The sequence below is a fragment of the Bos indicus x Bos taurus genome, chromosome 2 (assembly GCF_003369695.1).
Source record: "Bos indicus x Bos taurus breed Angus x Brahman F1 hybrid chromosome 2, Bos_hybrid_MaternalHap_v2.0, whole genome shotgun sequence".
Taxonomy (NCBI): Eukaryota; Metazoa; Chordata; class Mammalia; order Artiodactyla; family Bovidae; genus Bos; species Bos indicus x Bos taurus.
The window spans coordinates 28,833,788-28,852,852 of record NC_040077.1 but is presented as its reverse complement, the minus strand read 5'-3'; the positions used below and the strand labels follow the sequence as shown (position 1 = coordinate 28,852,852).

Here is a 19,065-nt window from a genome sequence, read left to right as displayed (position 1 = left end):
ATTCTGTTCCAGACAAAGAATATTATTCTACATGAGAAAAGCAGTAGAGAGAATTAAAACTTTTCTCACTAAAGCAAATTAGGGGAGAAAAAATTATGTATGTACTTAAGTTTAATAATTAACATTAGATAAAGTAATAAAGCCAGTTTTTAAATGTCATCTACTTACTCTGTTGTGTTTAAAATTCCAAGGAAAACAAAACAACCCTCAAAAGTGCTTTAAGATTTTAATTTTTTCCCTCTAGATTACTCTGCATAGCACATTAAGTAAAGAAGGAAAGACAGTCAAGATTATGGGTAAATGTTAAAATACTGAGTTCCTGATGTATTGAATAGGGAATATCATTCTAAAAAGTGCAAATGGATTATAGGAAAGATAGCAACATATACTGAATGTTGCTTTGAAGTAGGTCTCTAAATGGAGTCTATCACCTCTTGTTCCCAATGGAGATATTGTAGCATGGGCAGGTGAAAGGCAGTGCCCAGAAAGTCTCCACCACTATACTCATCTTTATAAGATTTGATTTTCTCTCCCTTAAAGATGGAAAGTGAATCTGAAGAGACTTTAAAGCCATCATCAATTGTGGGTACCTCTTCTACTTCTTACACTTCAACCAGCCAGAGGAAGGAAACATCAACCACCAGATACAGTGACCACAGTGCCACTTCCTCAACTCTGGCACAAATTAATGCCACTCCTTCGGAAAAGACAGAAGAATTTCCTCCTCCCCCTCCCGACATGCTTCAACCTCCAGTAGATGTGACAGCATTTTCCCAGTCCCCTGAACTCCCCAACCCTCCTAGAAAACCACCAGTCCCTAAAGAATTATACTCCAAGCAAAGAAATTTGTATGAATTAAACCGTTTATATAAACACATCCATCCTGAGTTAAGGAAAAACTTAGAAAAAGATTATATCAGTGAGGTTTCTGAGATTGTTTCTCGTCAAATGAATGCGGGGAGCTCAGTTTCAGCAGATGTGCAACAAGCCCGGTATGTTTTTGAAAATACGAATGACAGTTCTCAAAAAGGTCTGAACTCGGAAAGAGAACACGTGGAGTGGGATGAAATTCTGAAGGGGGAGGTGCAGTCCATGAGATGGATCTTCGAGAATCAGCCATTAGATTCCATCAACAATGGCTCTCCAGATGAAGACAACATCTCCAAGGGCATTGCTGATCAAGAAATCATTGCTGGTGGTGATGTGAAATATACCACATGGATGTTTGAAACCCAACCCATCGATACTCTGGGGGATCATTCTTCTGGCACTGAGAAACATGCTGAGAAAATTCCTGAGCTAGCCAGAGGAGATGTCCACACAGCCCGGTGGATGTTTGAAACAAAGCCATTAGACTCGATGAATAAATTGCATCAAAGCCAAGAAGAATCAATAGCAACTGCCATAAAGGACATAACTGGGGGGGATGTCAAGACTGTGAGATACATGTTTGAAACTCAACATCTGGATCAACTTGGACAACTTCACTCAGTAGATGAGATGCACCTACTGCAACTCAGATCTGAGCTCAAAGAAATTAAGGGGAATGTTAAGAGAAGTATAAAATATTTTGAAACGCAACCATTATATGTTATTAGAGATGGCTCAGGTCAAATGCTAGAAATTAAAACTGTTCACAGAGAAGATGTTGAAAAGGGGGATGTGAGAACAGCACGTTGGATGTTTGAAACACAGCCCCTAGACACAATTAACAAAGATATAACAGAAATTAAAGTCGTCAGAGGAATATCCATGGAAGAAAATGTCAAAGGTGGGGTGCATAGGGCCAAGTGGTTGTTTGAAACTCAACCTTTGGAGAAAATCAAAGAAGAGACAGAAGAGGTCATCGTTGAAAAGGAAACAGTAATAGGTACAGATGTCTCTAAAAAGTGTTGGATGTTTGAAACACAGCCATTAGATATTCTGAAAGAAGTTCCTGATGCAGACCATCTAAAGTCTGAAGAGATAATAGGGGGCGATGTACAAACTACTAAGCAACTATTTGAAACACTTCCAATAGAGGCTTTAAAAGATAGCCCTGATGTAGGAAAACTTCAAAAAATTACTGCTTCTGAAGAAGAAAAGGGGGATGTCAGGCACCAAAAATGGATTTTCGAAACCCAACCTCTGGAAGAGATTAGAGAAGATAAAAAAGAGTACATACGAACAGTGAAACTTGAAGAAGTTGACAGAGGAGATGTAAGGAATTATACACATATCTTTGAATCAAACAACTTGATTAAATTTGATGCATCACATAAAATAGAGGTGGAAGGAGTCACAAGAGGTGCTGTAGAGTTAAATAAATCACTCTTTGAAACAACACCATTATATGCCATTCAAGATCACCTTGGAAAATACCATCAAGTAAAGACAGTCCAGCAAGAAGAAATCCTAAGAGGTGATGTAAGAAGCTGTAGGTGGCTTTTTGAAACAAGGCCCATTGATCAGTTTGATGAAAGCATTCATAAATATCAGATAATTAGAGGAATATCTGCTCAAGAAATACAGACTGGGAATGTAAAATCTGCTAAGTGGCTATTTGAAACCCAACCACTTGATTCTATTAAACATTTTAGCAATATGGAAGAAGTAGAAAGGAAAACTGAACAAGTCACTGATATTGTTAAAGGGGATGTCAAAACCTGTAGATGGCTTTTTGAAACCCAGCCAATGGAATCTCTTTATGAAAAAGTTTCACTAATGACTGGCAGTAAAGAAATTCATAAGGGAGATGTCAAAGCCTGTACCTGGCTCTTTGAAACTCAGCCACTTGATACCATAAAAGATGACTCTGAAGCAACAGTCAAATTGCAAACTGTGAAACAAGAGGAAATCCATGGTGGGGATGTTCGTACAACATGTTTCCTTTTTGAGACAGAAAATTTGGACAGCATACAAGGAGAAGAAGGAAAGGAGATCAAAGCCATAGAAATGGATATCCAAGCTGGGGATGTCTCCAGCATGCGGCATAAATTTGAAAGTCAGTCCTTAGATTCTATAAGTTCCGGTTCAGAGGAGGTTTTGAGAAAGATCAAAACCCTAAAGGCTGAAGATATTCAGAAAGGCAATGTTTTAAATTGTAGGTGGCTCTTTGAAAACCAACCAATTGATATGATAAAAGAAAGTCAAGAAGGTGATGAATTAGTTAAGACAGTGACAGACATACAAGGTGGAAATGTAAGAAAGGGGTGCTTTATTTTTGAGACTTTTTCTTTAGATGAGATTAAAGAAGAATCGGACTATATTAGCACCAAGAAAACAATTACTGAAGAAGTAATAAAGGGTGACGTAAAAAGCTATAGAATGCTCTTTGAAACCCAGCCACTCTATGCAATTCAAGATCGAGAAGGGTTTTATCATGAAGTGACTACAGTTAAAAAGGAAGAGGTAATTCACGGTGATGTACGAGGGACAAGGTGGCTTTTTGAAACAAAACCATTAGACTCAATTAATGAATCTGAGACTGTGTATGTGATTAAATCTGTCACACAAGAAGACATTCAGAAGGGGGATGTTAGTTCTGTTAGATACAGATTTGAAACCCAGCCACTGGATCAGATTGCAAAGGAATCACGTGATATTGTGCCCACTGTGGACTGTATTCAAGGTGGGGATGTAAGGAAAAGTAAACAATTCTTTGAGTCTGAAAATTTGGATAAGAATACTTATGTAAGAACAGTAAGTGTCAATGAAATACAGAAGGGCAATGTTAAAACATCCACCTGGCTGTTTGAGACCCATACTCTAGATGAACTGAGAGGAGAAGGGTCAGAATATGAAAATATCAAAACAGTCACCCAGGAAGATATGCAGAAAGGTGATGTGAAGCAGGCAGTATGGCTCTTTGAAAATCAAACTTTGGATTCTATTAAGGAAGCAGATGAAAGCATCACAAAAATCACCAAGGAAGAAATCCCTCCTGCTGATGTCAAGACAACTACATGGCTCTTTGAAACCACACCCCTTCACAGATTTACTGAAAATAGGGTAGAAAAGGTGGAAATTATTGGCAAGAGCATTAAAGAAACCTTAGGAGAACTGTACTCTCAAAAAGTTATCGAGGCTCCTGGAATCATCATTGAAGCTGATGAGGTTGGGGATGTTCGAATGGCAAAATACAAGCTAATGAATCAAGCATCACCTGAGATACAGAAAGAAGAAATTATCAAGGTTGACCTCAGAAATATAATGGTGAACCTTCTTTCCAAAAGAGACTGTAAGAAAAGAGAGATTTTGGTCAGTGAAGAAGAGAAGGGAAATGTTAATCTGACCAAAACTCAGTTATTAAACAGATCAACAGAATTTCATGCTGAAAAAGAAGAGATAGTGAGTGGTGATGTCCAACAAGCAATAAAAAACCTGTTCTCTGAGGAAAGATCTGTAAAGAAAGGTATTTTGATTCAGGAAGATGAAAGAGGCGATATTAACATGACTATCTATTGTCTTCTTCATGAAAATGCTGGTGATACAATTAAGCGTGAAGAAATAGTAGGGGGTGATGTAAAACGTACGATTCATAATTTGCTATCTTCCATATCAAACAATAAAATATCTGAAAGGGCTAAAATTGATGCCTCTGAGAGAGGAAATGTTCAGTTTTTTACAACATGCATAGAAACTGGAGCTTTGGATTATCTCAGACAACTCCAGACAGGCTCAAATGAAATACTAACAGGTAGGAAACAAGAAAAAGAGGAAGAAATCATTGGTGGTGATGTAGAAGGCACAAAACTGTTATTAAAGAAAAGGCAATCTCAGGTTGAACGTACTGTTAATGAAACTGACATCATCCCAGGAGATGTGCATAATACAGTTAAGGTTTTTCTGACAGAGCCTCAGAATACATCTTGTAAGTTACCCAAAGAAGAAATTATTAAAGGTGATGTGAAGTCAACCCTAAACTCCCTCAGCCAGGCCGTAAGTCAGAAAACAGTGGCTAAAACAGAAGAAATTATAAAAGGTGACATGCTGACCACCCTCAAGTCACTTAAGGAATCAAGTCAAAAATGGAAAGATTCTAAACAGCCTGATGTCGTCCCTGGGGATATTGAGAAAGCTATTGAATGCCTTGAAAAGACTGCACGTACGAGGACGGAAATACTGAAAAAGGAGCTTATCCTAGATGACCTCGAGGCATCATTAAGGAATCTAAAAGAAACACAAACAGCTTTCAAAGAGGTAAATAAAAGTGCAGTGAAAGATGAAGTGCAGACTGTGATGGCAGGATCCAAAGAAGAGCAGAAAACAGGGACTCATCAGGTGGCTGTCCAGAGGGACAAAAAAAGCATTCTGCAGCCAAGACCAGGACCCTTTGAGCCAGCAGCCAGGTGGCAGGAGGGAGCAGACATTCTCAATCAAACTATAAACAAATCTTGTCATGGAGATTTAATGAAAGAAAGAACTGAGGTTAATCTTCCAAAAGCCCCCAAAGGCCCTGTAAAGATTGTCATAGATCGTGAACAAAACAATGATGCTCTTGAGAAAAACCTTAGAAAACTATCTAATTCACACCAAGTGGGTATCTGGACTGATAACATGACAGAGCAACATCTTAGGGATGAACATGTAAGCGGACAGTTGACTTCAACCCTGTCAGTTAGGGAACATCGAAAAACCAAGGAAGCAGAGACAGAGAGAGAACAGAAGAAGGAGGCTGTGTTTTTGCAATCTATTGACAAAACAATTGGAAAGCAACAGACTGAAACTGGCCAACTGAAGAATGACTACCAGAAGATTGAGGCTTTCCCTGTCAAGAGTCCTAAAAATACCAAAAACACTAAAACATCAACAGATACACAAAGCTCTAGGCCTGGTTTAACCCAGGGTCCAGTCAACAGGATGGTTGGAGAAACACGTGAGGTTTCAGAGGACTTTCAGAAGCAGACTCTGTTAAAACAAGAAAAGCAATATTCTAATAAAGATATAATGAAAAAGAATGTGACCCTTCAACCAGGGTGGCAGACTTTGCCTGTGAATCAAGACATGTCAAATGTAACAGAAGTGAAAGTCTCCCAAAAAAGCCACAATCAACTTAAGGCAATTGACAAAAAGCAGACTGATATTCATCTGAAGAGCCAGGACTTTCTAATGAAGACAAATACCTCCAAAGACTTAAAAATGGCAATGGAAATGTCCTTTAATCCAATCAAATTTAACCCTGAAAATAATGCAAAGGAAAATGAGTTCCCTCTTCCACCTCCATCTCCACCTCCTCCTCTACCTTCCAATGCATCATCTGAAATTGAATTTCCTCTTCCTCCTCCACCTCCTTTAATGATGTTGCCTGAAAAAAATGTGTTTCCTCCATCACTGTCCACTGAGAAGATACAGGCTGAATTTGAAAATTTTCCAGGCCTCCCTCTTCCTCCACCACCAGAAGATGAGAAATTTGAAAGAGAATGTCTATCCACGTTTCCACCACCGCCCCCTCCTCCTCCAGCTCCAGCTCTAAAACCAGCACATCTCCTTTCCTCTTCTGTTCAAGAAAAGCATAATGGAACATTCATACAATACTCCCAAGAAGAAGCCTCAAGCTCTCAGGCTAAAATCACAACAGGAAAATCTGGAGGACGTTTGCCACCTCCCACACTCCCCAAACCCAAGTTTCCCAAGCAGATAGAAGATATAAAGAATCATAGTTCCCCAAAAGTTGATTTGGAAAATTCTCTGCCAGATACAGAATGTAAAATGACTCCCTCAAAGGATCAGAAAAGAGTAATAACGGCAACTAGCAGTGAACACATAGAGACAATGCAGAATGTATCTAGCAAAAGTCTTGATAAAAGAAAACAACTATCTATGGACTCTACAAGGTCTTTCTCACAGGCAGTTCCAGAAAGTTCACCACCCAAGAAAAAACCTATAGCACCTCTCATAAAATCTCATTCATTTCCAGCAGGTTCAGGGCAGCAAAGTCCAAAACCTTATATGAGAAAATTTAAAACACCTTTAATGATTGCTGAAGAAAAATACAGACAACAAAGAGAAGAGCTTGAAAAACAGAGACAGGGGAGTTCGGGCTACAACATAGTTAGAACAGAGAGCCAAAATCAAAACATATCAGAGTTGAAAAAGGAAGTGCTGTTACAAAAAACAAAGGAGGAGGTCCCCCTAACTGGAATGGATTCAGAGGTGACTGCAGCCCAAACCAACCCAGTCTCTCAAAGTCTTTCTCAAGATCTAAGGGTCTGTACTGATAACCAGCTTTCCACAACACCGGCAGTGACATTCTCTGCCAAGAGGCTCCAACATGTTCCAGCAACCTTGGAAGGCAAAGATACGATGAAAAAGGAAGTTTTGCAGAGCTCAAAGGGTATGATCCAATCTAAATCAGCTTGTGAAATTAAACAGAGTCAGCAAGAATATAGGACCCAGCAAACACAACAGAAGCATCTGGAGCAGCTGCACTTGCCCAAAAGCCAGCCAGTTTCCCCCAGTTTCAAAGTTAAAACCATGAAGGTTCCAATTCTAGGTCATAAGTTAGATGAAACAAACCACAGCTATGAAAGTCATAAAAAGCAATCTGAAGTTGATATTCAAACCATTACCAAACAACAGTACCAGGAAACCGGGAGAACAGAAGCAAGGACTGAAGGTAGTAGCTATAAGCACTCAGTGACTGAAAAACATTATCAATTACCTGCGAAGGAGAAGAGAGCAACAATACAATTGCCTACAGAAACCACAGGGAAAAGCCATGAAAGTAAGCTCAAAATAGTTCATGAGAAGCAAAGAGAATTTAGAGAATCTGAGAGTGGGAAACTTCTAGGAAGTGAAGAAACAATTCAGGGACCACCAATGATTGGTCCAAAGAAAGAAAGTCTAATAGCTGAAACAAAACAAGAACACTTGAATATATCAGCTCAGAAGGTAGTCGAACAAAAGGTTACTGAGGCACATCTTGATTCTCAGACTCAGAATTTTCAGCAAACACATACACAGTCTTTTGAAAGTCAAGTTGAACATAAAAAATTGCCCCAGCCAAATAATAATCTTCAGGAAGAAAAATATCTTGGCGTCAAGGGCATACAACAGAAACAAGTCTTTTCTAATACTAAAGAGTCAAAGCAAGAGATTACACAGAACAAATCTTTATTCTCTTCTGCGAAAGAATCCCAGCAGGATGATGGAAAATGTGCTGTAAATGTATTGGAATTCTTGAGAAAACGTGAAGAACTACAACAGATTCTGTCTAGGGTAAAAGAGTTTGAAGCAGAGCCAGATAAAAATGGCCTTAAGACATTTCAGATGCTGTTAAAAATTATTCCAGTATGGCTATTAAGTGAAGAAAAAAGAGAATATGGAGTTCGCATTGCTATGGAGAATAACATAGAAAAAATCAAAGAAGAAATAACACACATTAAGACTCAGGCAGAGGATATGCTTGTGTCCTGTGAAAATACAATTCAAACGGCCATGATATCGTCTAAAGCGGGAAAGCAGAGAAATAAAGCTACCAGTCTTAATGAAACATTATCTAAAGTGTCTAATGCTAATGTCAGTTATAATAAAAATACCCAGCAGAAAGAAAATACAATTGTGGAAAAAGCAGAGCACCACCAAGTAGCAACTCATCAAGAAACTACTGCTCATCATCAAGTGAAAACCCATCAGGAAATTAAACTAGATGATGCCAAGGTTCCTCCTCCATCTTTAAAAACACGCCCATCGTCACCAACTTTCATAACGATCGAGTCTACCGCCCGGCGAACACAAACCTCTCCCAAGGATGAGCTTTCCCAGTCCCCTAAAAAGGACAGTTTTGCTGAACTATCACCAAGGCCGTCACAACCAACTAGAATCCTCAAAGCAAATACCTCCCCTTCGCCACCCAAGAGTCGTTCTGAACAACTTGTGAAACTCAAAGACACCACTGCGAAGTTATCCAGAGGGATCATCCCATGTTCATCAATAACCCCGGTTCCCATTGTGGAGAAGAGGTCTGAGATCATCACATCTCCTGCAACACTTCGCCGTCAAATTAAGATAGAGGCTCGTGGTAGGGACTCTCCACCTACAATCACAATACCTATAACTGTAAATCATGCTGACAGTGGTTCTTTCAAAGAATCCATGGAAGCTCAAGAGGAAGTAAGGAAAGTAGAGAATAGGTCGACTTACGTTCACAAAGATGGAGTAAATTCTGCTACAGACATAGTGCCAGATACTGAGAGTTTTGACGCAGTGGAAATCATCCGCAAAGTCGAAGGACCTCGCCTGTCAGAGCACGCGCAGAGATACGAAGCAGCCAACAGGACTGTTGAAATGGCTGAAAATTTCATGAGTGACCATGAACATGAAATAAACAGGTGGTTCAGGGGATTTGAGGATGGCCTAAGTTTTGACACACAGTCAAATAGAAGAGCTTATATAAATGGAGAAGCAAATCGTAATATAAAGCAAGAAAGCCGTTCATTTAAGGAGGAATTTGGATTAACATCTTCAGAAAGCACTAGCTTTACGGGTTTTTCTCACAGTCGTCCTAGAGAGCTACAAGAAATGATGCCCGTTAAGCTGCCCAGCATACGCTCTGAAACAAGGTCTCTCAGTGAACATTTCTCAGGTGTGGATGCATTTGAGAGTCAGGTTGTTGGGTCGAAGACGACAGTCTCTTCGTCACATGGCTCAGAAGCTGGCAGATCTCGCTTTGACTTCAAGCACGCCCCACCCACCTATGAGGATGTCATCGCCGGCCACATTTTAGATGTTTCTGATTCACCTAAAGAACTCAGGAGGAATTTTCAACAGACTTGGCAGGAGAGTGAAAGAGTTATTAAAAACTTGGGATATGCAACCTCAGATGCTTCTGCAACTGAGATGGAAACCACCTTCCAAGAGGAATCTGCATTTATACGTGGTAAATGACCTTGCAAAGAGTGAAGTAAGATTAACCCTTTAAAAGCACAGAGCTAAGACGATTTGCAATTAAAAGAGTACATGGAAAGAACTAAACACCATAACGTAAAACTAACAGCTTTCCCTGGTTGTTGCTATCCTTCCCTTTACCATGCTTGCTTTTACTACTTTCTCTTTACAAAAGCTTTTAATATGATTCACCAGCCCTGTGTGAGAGTAACAAACACTACTCTATAGGTTATTGAGACCTGTGTTTGTCAAGGTAAATAAGGCTTTAGATAAAGCAGCAGGTATAATAATAATTGCTATTGTGATAGCATTAATTATTATATAGATTTTATATTTATTAATTATTGTATACCATTAGTACATTATGAGTATTTCTTATTAAAATATTATTTTATACACTTGTTAAAGACAATAGGAGATAATATTTCTTGACCTATTATTGATAGATTTTTAACTACCAGACTTAAGTGGTGTTTGAGTTTGCATTCAATACAACCTGGTAATAATCCAAGAAACAATTTACACTCTGCATATGTGCTTTAAGGATTTTCATTGATTGGGATCTCTGACAAAAGTGTAGTATGGAATTAGACCTTTTGTATATTTAATTATTGTTGTTGAGTTGGATGGAATTGGCTCTCTAATGCCACTGCTATTTTTCCCCTTGTAATTGATTTTCTTTTGCCTTTCCTAAACCCCAAATTATAGCTCAATTGGCCTCATTCACAGATAAATGTGGACAATAATTTTAAAATATAATTATATTTGGAAGAAAAGAGATTTAAAACACATGAACTTAGTACAGATTTTTTAACATCAGAGAACAGCTCATTTCTTTATATTTTCCTCCTTTTTACAATTAATGAGGCTTCACAATAAAAAGATTTGACATAATTAATGTAGCCCATTATTTTAGATAGATTGAAAGAAATAGCAAGCCTAAAAATAAAAACTGCTGAAACTAATAATTCTGCCCTTATCATATTTGCAACATATGTGTCTACTTTATCAGGTTAATATGATTTCTTAATGTACTGGCTTCTGGCATAATTAAGCAAAGCTGTCTAATTTCAAATGCTGAGTTTCTGTTAACTAAAGACATAAAAAATACAAGGAAACTGGTGTTAAATATAGAAGTGTGTCTCCTATTAGAACAAAATAAATAAAGGAGATTTCTTAGTAGCCCAAATTGAGCATCAAAACATTAAAGTGTGTGTATATAATATTTATTTATATAAAAAACAATGCACTTATATGCTCATATATAAAACTACTACAAAAGCTTATTCTTACAGATGAGTTGTGAGAATCAAAACAATACTCTGGCAAAAGTTGTGTCAGTTTTGAACCACTAGGCAAACATTGGTAATATAACTATGCAAACACTTGGTAATATAACTACTTATAGGAACTGGCATTCACATGTAATTTTGGTAGAGGTAGGGAAATCATAAGAGGCAGAGATAAGAATCCCCGAAGCCCTGAAATCTTAAGCTATTTAGACTGAGGACAAATGGCTCTGAATAGTTCAGTGTATTTAGGAGTCTCGTCTTATTGTTAAGAATTAGTGTCACAGAGTCAACACTAAGTCATCAAGAAAATACCTAAACAAATAAAATATCAGCTGAAAAGATATATGGATATATTTTAGAAAAATCTCTACAGAATACTTTAAAGACTAAAACTTTAGACCAAGTTAGGTATAAACTTTTATATACATAGAAAGTTCAGTCATTTAGAATGATAAGTGGTCTCAGGAGGTCTCCTCGTGGCTGATTTTCCTATATATCCTTTTCAGTGTATTGAAGTTAGTGAACACATTTTACTCATGTATATTCCCTAAAATAATAAAAATTAACTTGTCCCATGTATAAATAGTAGAGAAACCAGAATAAGGTTGATTGTACCAGAACCTTATGCCTAATGGTAGATGCCCTACATCCAGGAAGGAACATCAAGACCAGTAGTGTTAGAACTTTCTACACTAACTGCATGGCCAGTTAATATGCTGTTGCTGTTTGTTTTGTTTTTACAATGTGACTGAAAACAGTATTACATAAGCTCTTATACATTTTTATTTTTAGAAACTGCAACTCCAAGACAAGGAAATATGCATACTTTGTCAAAAGACGGTTTATCCAATGGAGTGCCTAGTAGCAGACAGGCAGAGTTTTCATAAATCCTGTTTCCGCTGCCACCATTGCAACAGTAAACTGAGGTAAAACTGTTTTGTGGCCTGGGGCACAAATAGTCAAAGAGCTTGCAGTATACTTACATCATGTCTCTTCAAAAATGTCAGTTTTTCCAAATCCTGTTTCCATCAGTTAAAACAACAAATGGAAATGTGGTCATTTTCTGTGTTGCTCGGAATGGCTGTTACCTTTTTCCTTTTGACATTTTGCTTTCTTAATAAAATTCAGAAGGGGCCCTTTAGTCCAAGCATGAAGATCACATAGATAAGAGAAATAACTCTCACTACCACCAACCGTTCCCAATGCCATGCTCCATTGCGTAAGAAGAATGATCTTTCTAAAAATGCAAATCTGGGATCACTTCCCAGTTTTAAACATATAATGGCTTCCTCTATTCCCAAAATTAACATATAAATATGAATTAAAAAGCGATTCAATATCTTGTCCCTTCTCATCTCCCAGCACCCCTTCCTCCTGTTGCCTGTTGCTTTTCATGAAGACTGAATTTCAGTTCCTCGAAGTCATTTTTTTTTTCTCGCTCATCTAGCTGATTCCAAATGTTGTTGCTGCTCCTTTGAGGAGTTTTCCCATGCCTCACCCCCATATCATTCCTCAGACCTCAACTGAGACTTTATGTCTTTGAAGTGACCTGCTTTTACCCCTGTATATGGATCACAGCATCTCCTGTGTTCGCTCCATTCTAACACAGTCTAGTGTAATTGTCCCTGGCTGTAGGAAATGTGTTAATGTTTGTCTTGTCAGTACCAAGTAAACCCAAATATACAATAAGGACTCAAAAATATTTATTCAATGACTGCTATTTTTAAAAAACATTATATAAAACCCAGGCTTTCCTAGTGGCTCAGATGGTAAAGAATCTGTCTGCAATGCGGGAGACCTGGGTTCAATCCTTGGGTTGGGAAGATCCCCTGGAGAGGGCATGGCAACCCACTCCACTATTCTTGCTGGGGAACCCCCATGGACTAGGGTAACCTAGTAGGCTACAGTTCTTGGGCTCAGAAAGAATCAGACACAACTGAGCAATTAAACACAGTACAACACGTATAACACCCACAGATACAGAAAACCAAGCAAAGCAAATATGTGGCTCACTAAATTATAAAGTGAACACTTCATAAACACTATCAAGATCAAGAAATACAATATTGTTAGCCATTCCAGAAGCTCCTTCCTCCCTTTGCCCTTTGCAAACATAACCAGTCTCTTGCCTATGACTAAATATCCTTTATAGTAATTGTTTCCTTGCATTTTATAGTTTTATTTACCCAAATGTGCTTTCTTAAATTCTGTACTCTGGTTTTATCCTTTTTTAAAAAACTCTCTCAAGTCTTTCAAGTCTTTTTTAAAAATAATCTCTAGGCTTTCCATCCATTCCTTTCATTCCTTATTGCTTACTTGTGAAAAGACCCAGGACATTTGACCTGTGCAGTTTTGCACAGTCTGGAATTGCTGATTACACACTCATACTGCAGTTCATATGCTCCTTTATCCTCTGTATTTTAAAAAACTGTCAGGTGAATCCAGGTTCTAGATTAATTCTAGTTTAAAATAAGATTTGATTCCTTTTGGAAGAACATAGGGAGTATTGACAAGAGTATACTTAATACATTATGTCAGCTTTTCTTTCATTTTGTGACATAGCAGATATTGAAGCTTGTAATACCTCTATCCATTCAATGATGTCTGCAAAATGCCGATACTCAAATTTTGTTCTTTATTTTTTATTATTAGAATACTTTCACAGAAGATGCTTCCCTGTATTTGGTATTTGGTTACACGGTGATACAGTTAATTTAAAAAAAGGCAGAATAAGTCCATAATTCTTTCCCTTTATTCATCAGTTTTGTCAATGTATCAATTTTTTATTTAACAATTTCATATAATAGTTTCTTATCTCCTAGAGATAACCACTTTTAAGATATTTTAATGTCTTTATAAACTTACAGATTTACACATGTTTACACAAACAATTATCATCATTACTGAAACTCCAGTTACTCTATACCTGGCCAGTGGAAGCCACTTCAAGTTGTCTCCTGAGTCCTTTTGACAGAACCCAAGTTGTCTGTGATAACCTCCTCTTTATCTGATAGGACTAGATGTCCCACGCTCATCTTATACATTTACCGGCCCAGGTGCAGAATCAGTCATTTCTCTAAGCCTTGGTTTCTTCTAGTGAGAATGTGAAATATTTCAAGACTATAATCTTGACACTCTTTCTACTGAGTTGATCACTATTTCTAAGCTTTTAAGTGTTAAGATCTAGTAAATATTTATATATACAGAAAAAAATAGGAATTCATAGGGATGTTTCCAAATTGAATTCAGAATTTCATAGCTTTTGCTTAGCCTCTTCTCCGTTACAGCTGTATCTTCTTCTACTTCAGGGCTTCTGGTTCTCAAAGACAAAGGAGATAACAGAGTTAGACTATCCCATATTCATTTGAACAACAGTTTTAGAAAAACAAAGCTATCAGCACCACTAATTTGATTATCAAAGCATTAAAAATTGAATTTGCTCCGCTGATCACTCACACCCCATTTTGTTAAAATAGTGTACTGAGTCTTTGGTGTCATCATATGTAGCTGTTACATGTTATAGTACCTCCCTCTATACCCTCATTTCATCCCAGTTAATATATAACAATGTATTTAATCTAACCCACAGTCCTTATGTTGACATTTCCTTAGTTATTATGGTTGCTCAAGCTTATTTTCAAGTAGATTCCTTAGAAAAGGCTCATGGAAAGTTTATTCCTTTAGTTCTTACATACTGATAACAATTTGTGATCTTTCAGTATGTAATTTCATTCTTTTTTATATTGGGAAATGCTCTTTAAATTATAGCTTTTTAGTATTTAACTTGTTTCATAATTTTATTTTCTCATTCAGGAACTCCTATTATATATTTTTCATTTATGATTATAAATTTTGTATCTTTTAATTTTCCTATTTTTCTTTAGTGAAAGTGTTAGTCCTTCAGTCGTGTCCGACTCTTTGTGACCCCATGAGCTGTATGTAGCCTACCTGGCTCCTCTGTCCATGGAATTCTCCAGGCAAGAATACTGGAGTGGGTTGCCATTCCCTTCTCCAAGGGATCTTTCCAACCCAAGGACTGAAACCAGGTCTCCCACACTGAAGGCAGGTTATTTACCATCTGAGCCACCAGGAAAGCCATATTTTTCTTAAGACGTTTCCTATTGATTTGCTCTTGTTTTTCTTTTAGTTTGGTTTTTATTGCTGACATGTTTGACTTTTTCCTTTTCTGTTTTCTTCTTGATACCTGACACCTTCTTTATTACTTTTTCTAATTACAATTCATGCTGTTCTTTTGGGTCTTTTATCATTTTCTTAATGTCTTTTAGCTCATTTTGAAATAGTAGGTTAAAAGTTTGATGTTTCAAGAACATGTTTTTCTACCATGTTTTCGTTGCCTACAGTGATAATGCTCCTTATTCTTTCACTTCTCATAATAACTTTATATACTGTTTGGCCTTGATACTTTGCTGTTGCTTATTTTTATATGGTGTTAATTTACACAAATCTTGGAAGGAAGCAAAATTCAGGATGGTTTTCCCAACTTCACAGGGCTACCTTTTCTAATTTTCTTATACTGTTCAAAAAACTGTGGTGCCTTGATTCCTGGGATTTCCTGTCTTGAATTCTCTCCCTCATGTTGACTGGGACCTTTTGATTTCTGTCATCGTTGTTCTCCTCCCTTTTGATTCCACTCCCATGTTTATTTTTCACAGTGTAGGATCTAAACAATCCCAGTGGGTCAGTTTTGAGTTTAATTTCTCCAGCCTCTTCAGACTTTCCTGCCACAGGACTTTTGCACTCTCACTGGCTATTGAAATGCCAAAACCTCTCCCAATTTGAGCTGCTGCTCTCCAATTGGCATGTGATACTTTCCAGGAAATATTGATTATTTTGTAGTCTCATTTTTTCAGGTCCATCAGACACCTTCCTTTCTCCCTCTGTTGTCATCCACACACATGCAACTATTATGCTAGTCTTGTAGCTGATATTGGTTTGTCCTTCCCTCCTTGTATTTTGAGGTTGATGAGGATACCTTGTCACTTAGTTTTGTTGTAATTTTATCCTTGGGTTTTTAGTTTTTCTCTCCATTTTTATGTAGTGATTCAGAAATATTAAAAAATTATGCTGCTGCCTTTGACTAAATTTGATGTTAATTTTAACAGGCATTTCTATTTGTTAATATTTCCAAAGAGACAAGATAAAAAATTGCATAGACAAGCTTTCCAATTCATTCATTCAAAGTCCACTTAACTAGGAAGTTCAAATAGTTAATTTTTTATGCTATTCAGGATTTGTTGAAAACTGCAGCCCCTCACAATTCTCCGAGTTAGCAAAGATTTAGTCCTACCATTTTACATCATCTATAACTACATATGCATTACACTATAGCACCTTTTGTACCGGTACCTGACATACAGCACGAAATTCTGACTACTGCAAGACAAGTATTATAGAGGGCATTAGTGGTGAATATTATCTAACAGAAATGTTCAATTAATAGGCACGTTCTTATTGCCAGTAAGTTAATTGTACTCAATCTCTGATTCATTGCTTGAAATAATCAATTCCCTAACGCTGTAAGAATTTGCAGTGTATATATAAAATGTTTAAAAATGTTTTTTCTTTTTGACAGTTTGGGAAATTATGCCTCACTTCATGGACAAATATATTGTAAACCTCACTTTAAACAACTTTTCAAATCAAAAGGAAATTACGATGAAGGTTTTGGACACAAACAGCATAAAGATCGATGGAAGTGCAAAAATCAAAGCAGCTCAGTTGACTTTACTCCTAATGAAGACCCAAATATGTGTAAAAACAATGTGGAAAATACCCCCATGCTTGGAGAACTTAATAAACATTTAGATGCTGATAACAGTGAAGGGCAAAGGGATGGTTTGAAAAAATGTGGAAAGAGGGGAAAATTAAAAATCATTTGGCCTCCTTCCAGGGAGATACCTAAGAAAACCTTCCCCCTTGAGGAAGAGCTCAAAATGAGTAAACCTAAATGGCCACCGGAAATGACAACCCCTACATCTGCTGAATTTAAAAGTGGATCACTGATAGAACACATGAAAACTGTGGAAAACAAAGGACAAGAACGAGATAACATTTCTTTCCTGCAGCCATGCCTGCAGTCCATCCACATGTGTCAGAAAGAAGATGTTACAGGAATCAAAGAAATGGAAGCATATGAAGCAAAAAAAGAGAAGAAGGAAGGAAATAAGGATGTACAAGATAAGGTGAATGAGGCTGAAGACACGAAGAAGAAGAGGAAAAGTGAAATGGATCTTAATGACAACAATAATGCGGTTGTGCAGAGTGCTGAGAAAGAGAAAAATGAAAAAGCTAATGAACCTGATGGTGCAGAAGTTTTACAGGTTACTAACACTGATGATGAGGTGGTACCAGAAAATCGTAAAGAGAATTTGAACAAGAATAATAATAACAATTATGTAGCAGCGTCATATCTGAATAATTGCAGGCAGAAGACATCTGTTTTAGAATTTCCTAATCTATTGCCACTGTCAAGTGAAGTGTACTACACTGCAAATGAATATCAAATTGAAAACTTAGAAAATGCTTCTAAACTCTCGGAGTTACTTGGTATATTTGAATCTGAAAAGACTGACTCAAGAAACGTGCTGCCTATGACTCTAGATAAACAGACTGACGGAGCTACTGCTGGCAGTCCTGTGCAGTCTGTTTCCAGGTCAGGCCTCGGTGATGGGAAAAGTTCAATGCCCTCTTCTGAGACAAACATTTTAAACATCAAAGGAAACCACTCCAATAATAAAAACCTACATTTCTTCTTTTCGAACACGGTGAAAATTGCTGCTTTTTCCAAAAGGAATGAGAACATTTTTACGCATAATTTAATAGATTCTGTAGATCATATTAAAAATATGCCCTGTTTGTATTTAAGAGAATTGGGGAAGGACATCAAACATTGGCATGGGCAAACAATAGGAGCAGCACACGTCACAGATCTTGATGCTCCGAGCTGTGAATTTACAGCCAAGCCTCCATTTCCCAGAGTGGAAGTCCAGTCTGAACAACTCACAGTGGAAGAGCAAATTAAAAGGAACAGACACTACAGTGACACTGAGTAAGTGTCTCTGGCCACTTGCAGTCCACAGCAGGCACTGAGAAATATCAGTGTTCTTAAAGAAGACTTTGCGGGTTTTGGTAACCTCTTGTTGAATTTGTAAACGTTCAGAAATCTCATGTCTATCACAATGGATATAATATATCCATTGGATCCACAATGGATAAAATAATTCCTTGTATTACACTAGATGATGTTTTTCATAATTGGTTTGAATCTACTTTTAGTCTGAATGGAATCAAGAGATGAAACATTCTTGAATGTTTTCTTGTCAAATGATACTTAAGTGTATTGCTCTGTTTTTTCAACATGCCAGATAACATCATGGTGACATTCTGTACTCTGATATTTATCACCATTCTTACACTTTCTCTATAATTTCTGCTGAAATAAAATTGAATCACCTGGGGTGCAAACCAAAACACTTGTGTCTCTTTTCTCCATGTATATTTTCATTCTAAGCATGTGTGTTATCATGATTAGGAAATATATGTCTTGCAGCAAGCATTTAATACGTAAACACACACTCCTGGAAAAATTTAATACTAAGCCAGAGCCACAGTATTATTAGAAAATATAAATACCCTCTTTTTTCCTCTTTTTATAAAGATACAAGAACTATTATGGTTGTTTATTTACCTATGTTAAACTATCATGGAACATACCTATAAACATTTAATGAAAAAAATATCACTTTGCATCAAAATAATGTGAATGTGAAGTTCATACTCAGAAATCAACTGAACTTGAAAGATTTTAGAAGTTACTTAAAAAAATTATGGCACACATTTTTAATGCTTACTATATATGCAATTGGTGGACATATAAATGATATCA

At 37.2% G+C, this 19,065-nt stretch overlaps 1 protein-coding gene across 3 annotated transcripts in view; it reads left to right on the top strand.

The window, feature by feature from the left end:
* The window catches only part of XIRP2 (xin actin binding repeat containing 2), a 79,787-nt gene extending 61,137 nt beyond the window's left edge, over positions 1–18,650 (top strand). For 2 of the 3 annotated variants that reach the window (XM_027558669.1, XM_027558660.1), the window contains 3 exons: positions 541–9,859; positions 11,952–12,085; positions 16,753–17,241. In XM_027558669.1, the coding sequence (XP_027414470.1) occupies positions 541–9,859; positions 11,952–12,046 (9,414 nt within the window). In that variant the 3' untranslated portion in view covers positions 12,047–12,085; positions 16,753–17,241. Of the gene's footprint in view, positions 1–540; positions 9,860–11,951; positions 12,086–16,752 lie in introns of all 3 variants that reach the window. The other variant, XM_027558680.1, reaches the window with a different exon arrangement.
* The last annotated feature ends 415 nt before the right edge of the window (positions 18,651–19,065 follow it).